Raw genomic sequence first — 8,119 nt, forward strand, 5'->3', positions numbered from 1 at the left:
TGACCCTCGTGGAGCATCTGTGTGCTGGGGCCTGCCAGTGAGCTGCTCCAGCCCCAAGCATCCCACGACCACCTGTGTTGGGTCCCTTGGGGGGCTCAGCCAGCTCCACATGGGTGCTCAGGGAGGTACAGGGCATGGAGCAAAATGGTGGCAATGCTTTAGGGAAGCTTTTGATACTAGAGCCATCTGCTAGGCTAGTGGTAAAAGTTGCAAGTTTAACTTTACAGCTTCTTGAAAGCAGAGCTACAATTTTTTTTTTCTTAGAATTTTCTTTGCATGGATGTGGCCGTGGGGCACAGCACACACGTTCAACTGGCTTACCAGGGTAAAGTACCTGGCAACCAGTGATGTTAAGCCCCTAAATGCTATCGCAAACTGAGCTCCACAGTTTGGGATCAGACGTGCTATTTGAGCCCAAACCTCTTGGGGCCGCTGGAAGATTTGCCCCGCTGTCCCAGTGTGCAGGAACATCGCTGGAGCTGCTCAGCCCAGCCAGGCCGTGGTCCTCAAAACACTCTGTGGTGGCTCACCCCCTGCCCTCCCCGGTGCTGGATCTGACCCTGTCCCACCGCCCAGGCACCATCACCCTTCATTCTCCCACTCATCCCCTGATCTCCGTCCTCCTGTGCCCCTCTTCTCCTCCATTCACCTGCCAGCATCACCCCGTGCACCCTGAGCAGGGCAGGAGGCGAAATCATCCCCTTTGCCCCTGCACTGAGGACCGTGGGTTGCCAGGGCTGTGCTAACACGCACCCCGCACCCATCCTGCAGCACATGGGGCTGGCACAGCCACCGTGTCCCCTCACGGACACCCCGCACGGCTGAGCGCGACCCCTCGGACAGCACAGGCGGCAGGAGCCGCGCGGCGCCGAGCCGCCACTAGGCGGCGCCACGCCCCTCCCGCCTTACCCTCAGGGCCCGGCCCGGCGGCGCTGCCGCTTCCAGAGGCCCTGAAATTGGGCTTTCCATCCAAAAAGTTAGTGCTGTGCCCCCCGCCTTCAGCTACGGGCTAATTAATCAGCTACGGCCTAATTAACCACATCCCTAAGGACAGCTGGAGCTGTATACACGTGTGTAAATAGCTACAGGTGCACACAGATACGGTCATGCATTCTTACACTAATGATGTGCTTTATATTCAGTATCATTGTTTATATTGTACTGTTGCATAGGTTTTTATACTAAAATACTACGGAAGAAATTCTTCACTGTGAGGATGATGAGGCATTGGAACAGGTTGCCCAGAGAAGTTGTAGATAACCCCTAACGTGGGAGTGTTCAAGGCCAGGTTGGATGGGGCTTGGAGCAGCCTGGTCTAGGGGAAGGTGTCACAGCTTCTGTTTGTTCCCCTCCAGCCCTTGAACGGGAGGGTGGCCCCAGGCACTGCTGGGCTCTGGGCTTGGGCATCTCTGTCACCACCAGTCCTCTCTGGGCAGCACCTGGCTTGGAGCATCCTTGTGCCCCACCCTGCTACTCGGCCTCCCCCGAGCCACCTTCAGCTCCCCCCAGAGGCACAAAACAGGGTATTAATTTTGCTCCTTTTCCCATGTTCTTCAGCTTTTATCACACCCCCCCATCGTGCCTGTCCTCTTTCCCCTCCCCTGCAGCCCCATGCGCTCACTGGCCCCTGTCCCCATACAGTTTCCTGGTGCTCCTCACCGCCGGCCAGCCCCTCAACATGTGTCAGTCCCAAACTCCTGGCAGGGGGTACAAGAAAGTAGAAGGGGAAGAAGCCCAGTGGTTTTGCCTCCCTTTGGGGAGTCCAAAGGAAACGACAGCTACCTGGATGCTGGATGTTGGGGCCAATACAGGGCCTCTCCTTCAATGCTGCAATTTTAATTGAATGGAATGTGGGTTTTTAAAATTTTTTATTATTATTTGCCTTCCTGTGATGTCCAAATACCAAGCTCTGCTGTCATGCTCCCTTTGGCAGCACTTCACACCCTGGGAGAAGGTGCAGGACCTCTCTCCACAGGCCCATAAGTGGAGCAGCTCAACCAAACTCTGGCTGTACACAAGCCTGTACCTCCCTGCACCTTCCCAACAGATTCACAAGGACCCATGTGTATAGCAGGAATATAGCCAGGCAAAGGATGAGTGACACCAGTTCCTCCCTGCTCACACAACCGGGGCCAGTAACAATGAAAAGATAACTCCCATTACTGCCTCTCGGCCACGGACAAAGGATGAACAGGGTCAAATCTGCGTGCGATGCATCAGGCAAAGAAACATATCCTGTGAGCACTGTGGAGGGGAAAGACAAGTTTTCTGGCATCCTATTTAATTTATTCCAACTTTATGTAGCTCAGCTTTTCCAAAAGAAAAAATGGCAAACGCATAAGAAAACTTCCCTATTCCTAAACAAAACAAATTACAAACCAAATGAGAGCCAGCATGTGCAAGTTTTATATGAAAAAGCAGAACACCCTCAGATGTTAACAGAAAACAGGTAGCATCATTTTTACAGTTACTTGGTTTTGCATGGAGGTGTGTTTTCTTCTTCTTTCATGTGCTCCCATTCATACACATCCACATATGCCCATCCCCAACTTTCCAAAGGGGATCCTTCCCCTGTCTCCTCCACTGTCATGTCCAAACCCCTGCAAAGTCATGAGGGCCTTAATTTACAGAGCCCACCTGTGCCCTTCACACTTGGGATCTGAAATGTGGGTCCAAGAAGGGGGACAAGAAACAACAAACCATTTAAGGAAAGCCCAAGACTTTTACTCTAAGGAGAAAGCTTTTGCAATTGCTCCAAAAAGGACATCTTCCTTATTTAAAAAAAAAAAATAAGGAAGAAAATAATAAAACCTCCTTGCTTAGGCAATGGGGAAGTTATTTATTCTCAGCATCATTGTTTTCTGTACAGAAAGAAATCAACAGGTGAATTAACAGCAGAGACACATCTCTTGTCAGCATGTCCAGCACAAAACTGCTCAGAGCACCTGGAATCATTTGGATTTCATCTATACAAATGTGTATGTGGGCAGAGGAGTGTGTCTGTGTGTGTGTGTGCGTGTCCGTGTAAAGGGCCTTTACAAAGCAAGATATATACTGTAATTTACTTACAAAAAGAAAAAGTTAGGTGCTGAATAACAGACGCTCACTTCAGTCCCAAGCAAAAATGGAGGGACAAGGGCAACTGCTTGGGAACGCAGGTTTTAGATGGTTTTTTTTTTCCTATCTAGAAATAAAGAAAAAATGAATGAGAGAAAGAGAGACATTCCCTGGCTTGTTATCCTAAATCTACACAGGCATCCTTCCACCCAGCCTCAGCAAGTTCATTTTAGCTCCCTCGGAAATTAAGTTGATCCTAAGAAATACTGTGCAAAAGCCCTTCAAATCCCCTGGAAAAGCAAGCATTTAGCTTTGCTGTCACCCAAAGGCCCCATGCTCCTGGACCAGAGGCTGAAGCTGGGTCCCTGTGGAGTTGGCTGTGCCCCAGCATGAGGAAAGGAAGCACCCAGGAGTGTTAGGGGGCAGCGTGGCAGCTGTCTCATCTTTAGCCCTTTCCCTCAGCATATCACTGCTGCCTCCTTGGGGAACACAGCCCAACTGTGGTGGTATGTTCCAGCTGGGAATCCAGGGTCTTTCTTCCTTCCCTCCATCCCATGCCAGGACTGACGGCTGGGCTGGGGCGCAGGGGACTGACTCGCAGGACACAAGAAGCAGGTGACAGTATTTACAGTCTTTGGTCTTGGGGAAGAGAGAAAAAGAAGGGAAAAGGCTGGGCTCTTTCAGTTTTTTTATCCTCTCCCACCCATAGCAAGGGGCTTTGTCCCCTGGGAGGGGCCAGGGAGCACACGGCACTCTGTGCTGGAGGGTGCAGAAAGATGCCGCAGAACAGCAGGGAGGGCAGGGCTGCAGGGCGAGGAGCAAAAAAGACCAGTTCTCTGGTTTACGTTGGGTGAAAGACTAAGAAAGCAGTCCCTTCTCCTTGCAAACCCCCCACCACCTTTCCCCTCCCGTTATCCCTCCCCTCCCCAGGAACCAGGCAGCTGAGGAAGGAGGGCAGCACACAGGACCCAACCCCAGTCTCTTCTAGAGCCTAAAGAGACACGCTGAAACCCATGTAAAATCCAGCACTGGGGCCACAGTGAGCCACCTCCAGCCAGCAGGATCACATCTGTCTACTGGCTCCGCAGGGCGTGTGCTCCCCGGTCCTCCTGCTCATGGGCTGTGTAGAAGAGGTGGCACTCGGGGTCCCCGCGGATGGTGGGTGCACCCTGGATCACCTTCCCATGGATGGGGTCCACGCACCAGCACTCACCACGCTGCCCGTTCACTGACATCTTGCACTGTGTGGAGAGGAACAGGACAGGTGTCAGAGTGAAAAGAGGGACAAAACAAACCACTTCCCAGGTCAGCCAGCCCAAAGCCCCAACACTGACAGAGCTGGGGTTTCTCTGGCACTAGTTTGGATTTAGGCAAGATCCATGGGACGCCATACTCAAACCCCCGCAGGGCCTATGCTGCACCAGCACTGTTACTGCAGCAGTCCAGCATGAAGGCTGAACCTCTTTCCCCAGGGGCTGTGCCAGGGACCAAGAAGCCAATTTTAATGAACTAGAAGGACAACTGTCCCTGAAATGCATCACCCTTTGCCAGCTGTGGATCAAAGTATCCAAAGAGACAAAGATCCCTCAGGAAAGAGGGATGAGACACCCTGACAGAGGAGCTGTATGAGATTCTTATCACCTGCAATTAGGCTAAACAAACATCTGATCAAGGCCCCCACAGACAGACCAAACACAGATTCACTAATCTCTGAACAGGCGTAGGGACCATGGTGCATCTGGACCTGAACTTTTGTCCTCCCAGTCTTGTTAGAGAGAAGTTCCTTGGCCTAATGGTTATTGTCCTCCTCCTGCCCTACAGTGCTGCAGGCACTTTGAACCTGATGTTCATCCCTCTATCCCCAGCAGATACATTTCTGAACAGGGTGTAGTAGATGCAGAGGTTATTCCAGGCAGGCCAGTGCAGGCTGACCTGTTCCCCAGACACAAGGAGCAGCAGAGACTGGGTTTTTTTCTGTAGCACACAAAGCATCACTGCAGTGTCCAGGCTCATTCCCCAGACACAGCTCATCTTACAGGCAATTTGCCAGCTCTGCTCCATCCAGCCCTTCCAAGTGTGCTCATGCTGCGGGATCCAGCCAGCCATGGGGCTTTACACGGGGAGACAGAGGGTGAGGGTCCAAGTGGGACAGAGACAGGAGAAGGGACAGAGGGAGATTATCTCAGAGCATCCCATTTTTGTTATTTGATGTTTCTGATCGAGGGGTAGAAGTAGCCCTGAGTAAAAGGCCTAGCCATGAAAACAGCAGGAGTCCCCTCCAAAGGTTCATCTATAAGGGATCCTCATATCCAGGTACTATTCACAGGTGACTCCAGTCAACCCTGCACCAGCTGGTGGTTTTGCTGTTTTTCCTGGCAGTTTTTTCCCCATTCCTCAGCCACTGATACCTGGTGGTTTTGCACAGATGAAGCCAAGAAGTCAGAATTCAGACACACGACTTGTCTGAGTCCTTCTGGGTCCCATAAATACCTTCAGAAGCATGCTGCACCCCGACCCCCCCCTTGCCTGAAAGGAATCCCTCCTGGAGCTGTGGGACCAGCCTTGACTTGTGGAGGAAAACAGTAAAGTGCAGTAGAAACCTTCGTGACTCCCAGAAGTGCTTTTTGCTTTCTCTGCAAGACTGGCCATCATTCAGTCCTTCTCTGCTTTTTTCCTGCAGCAGGGCCCAGACTGGACAAGACCTGGCTCAAAGTTCATGAAAATAGATAAGCAGCTCTTGTGGGAAAGAAGAACTACACTGATTCTCCATCTCTGGACTGCCCACAGCCATACGTAGATGTGGATTTCATCTCCACTTGCAAACTTGCAGATGGGTGTAACTAAACCTGTCCATGCCACATGCAGCATCAGCTGTTTACCCCACACCTCACATCATGTGCAGGGTATCAGCCCAGCCCTGAACTGTGCATGTTCTGTGTCTGCACATGGTGGGGACAGACAGCGAGCCAAGGGCTGCTGCTGGAAGCATAGTCAGCCCCAGAGCTCCCACTCCCCCCACTTACCTGTTTGAGATTGTACAAGCCATGCTTGTCACAGTTGGGGATGTGAAGGGAGTAGAGGTGCTCCAGGGGCCCTCGCTCATCTGGCAGTCGCATGGTGGATATGCGTTCTAGGACCTGATCCAGCTCCTGCTGACAAGGGGTCTGAAAACAGCCCAGAAAGCAGAAAAAAAAATATATCAGGATAATGGTATAATTCAGCCTCAACAGTGCGGACAATGGGAACATCAGTAGGGATGTGTGCATCCCTAAAGACACAGGTTTGCCACTGAGTCCTGCTGCAGACTTCACCTCCAGGCACCCAAAATCAAAGTCATGCATAGACATGCACATCTCTCCCATGTACCTGACATGGCCAGGAGCCAACATAATAGCAGGTCCCAACTCCTAGATACAGAGAGGAGGAGAAACCTCAGAGAGGCTACCATGGCTCCCACTGGTGGTAGCAAGTGACATGAAGCAGGGCTAGTCCAGAGAGACCAGGAGGGTTTCCATAAGCATAGCCCAGAGTGCACACCTGTGATGCAGTTTTGGCCCAGAACTGCAACTCAAAAGCATGTGAGACTCCATGGGAGTAGAGGGGAAGACCTGGGAATGAGAGTACCCAAAGCCAGCCTCTGGAGGCATCCTTCTTGCTCCACAGCAGCTCTGGGACAGGGCTTCCAGCCAAGGCAGTGTGAAATATGCCTGATGTGAGCCAAACTGAGTCCACACCTCTCTGCTTTTGCAGTGGGTGACAGGTTTTTTTTGCAAAGGAGCAGCAGCAGCGTGTGAGCTCTCAAAGTTGACGGTGCCTGCATTTTATTTTGAACCTCTGTTTTGCCTAGTCCTTGGAAGGCATGAGGACTCTTTTAAAGCTCCTTTCTGTCTCTGTGCTCCCCAGATATTATTATTCTGTATGTTTACAGGGATGTATATTGTGGACCCTTTGGAGTGGGTTTCCATCTCCATCCCCATTCCCATTCCATCTAGTTGCCTTGATCAAGCTTCCCACTAGAGGGAAACCACGGCCAAGAACTGGATAACAGACAGATAGGGACAGGCAAGAAGGAGACAGGGAGGACTTAGAGCACTCTCCCTGCTACAGGACAGTCAGTCACACAGCTCATCCTCGGGGCTTGTGGCCTCCCTTAATTGGACTGGGGCTGCCCTGCAGCAGGAAGACAGCCCCGCTTTTGCTCCCTCAAATCCCCTTGGGCCATGCCTGCTTAGGGACAAAGGGTGTGAGAAAGCCAGTCCGTGAGCAAAGGGCATGCCTGCACCCCTGCAGATGTCGGTGTTGAGCCAGCAGAAGCCCCCCTTCCAGAGGTGAAGCTGCATTGAAAATAATGCCTCCTGACCAGCACATCAAAGTTCATCAGATGTTTGGCCCCAGCATCAGGCCAAAAATGTTTTCTTTTCCTCTTTTGCTCTCCCCACTTTTTTCTTTCAATTTATTTTTTCTGTTTTTAAGACAGTTTATTGCAGATTCCATTAAGGCTTTGTATTCAGCATTTCCCAGTGAGCTCACAGCTTCCCCCCTTAGCTCCCCACGGCCCTGCCCTCTCACCCTGCCCGTCGACAGCCGTGACTTTTTGGAGTCCTCGTGGTTGTGATGGGCCTTGCTGACTTTGCCCATCTGTCGCTGCTGCTCGTTCACCTTCTCCCTCATCACCGCCAGCTCCTTCATGCCTGTCTTCATGGGCTTCCTCCCTCCAGCTCCACTCAAGATCCCCACAGTGCCATCCACGTGGTTCTCAGCAAGAATGCTCTCGGACCGGTCATCACCATTATCTGCAGTAGACAGGGCAGACAAGGAAAGCGTCCAGCTCAGTCAGGCGCTGCCTCACGTGTTCATCCTGCCCTGGATCATTTTCAGACATGGCTGGTTACCAAGCCATAAAATCTTTGCATGCAAAAATTTTAAATTGCATTAGCCCTTTCATCTGGAAGGTGAGAACAGATCCTTTCATTCTGGAGTTACTGCCACTCTAAAAGACGGTTTAAAGAGCAATTGCTGCTGGAGAAGTTCTTTCTGGCTTTTCTGTGACCTTCTAAATTAC

The 8,119-nt window shown here is 51.5% G+C and overlaps 1 protein-coding gene across 2 annotated transcripts in view; it reads right to left on the bottom strand.

The window, feature by feature from the left end:
- Nucleotides 1-2,454: 2,454 nt before the first annotated feature.
- Nucleotides 2,455-8,119, bottom strand: part of IGFBP2 (insulin like growth factor binding protein 2) — a gene marked incomplete at its 5' end in the record, with an annotated part of 62,151 nt that continues 56,486 nt past the window's right edge. For both annotated transcript variants that reach the window (XM_082284645.1, XM_082284646.1), the window contains 3 exons: nt 2,455-4,298; nt 6,081-6,221; nt 7,627-7,850. In XM_082284645.1, the coding sequence (XP_082140771.1) occupies nt 4,131-4,298; nt 6,081-6,221; nt 7,627-7,850 (533 nt within the window). In that variant the 3' untranslated portion in view covers nt 2,455-4,130. The remainder of the gene's footprint in view (nt 4,299-6,080; nt 6,222-7,626; nt 7,851-8,119) is intronic.

The sequence above is a fragment of the Coloeus monedula genome, assembly GCF_965178545.1.
Source record: "Coloeus monedula genome assembly, chromosome: 7".
NCBI classification, from domain to species: domain Eukaryota; kingdom Metazoa; phylum Chordata; class Aves; order Passeriformes; family Corvidae; genus Coloeus; species Coloeus monedula.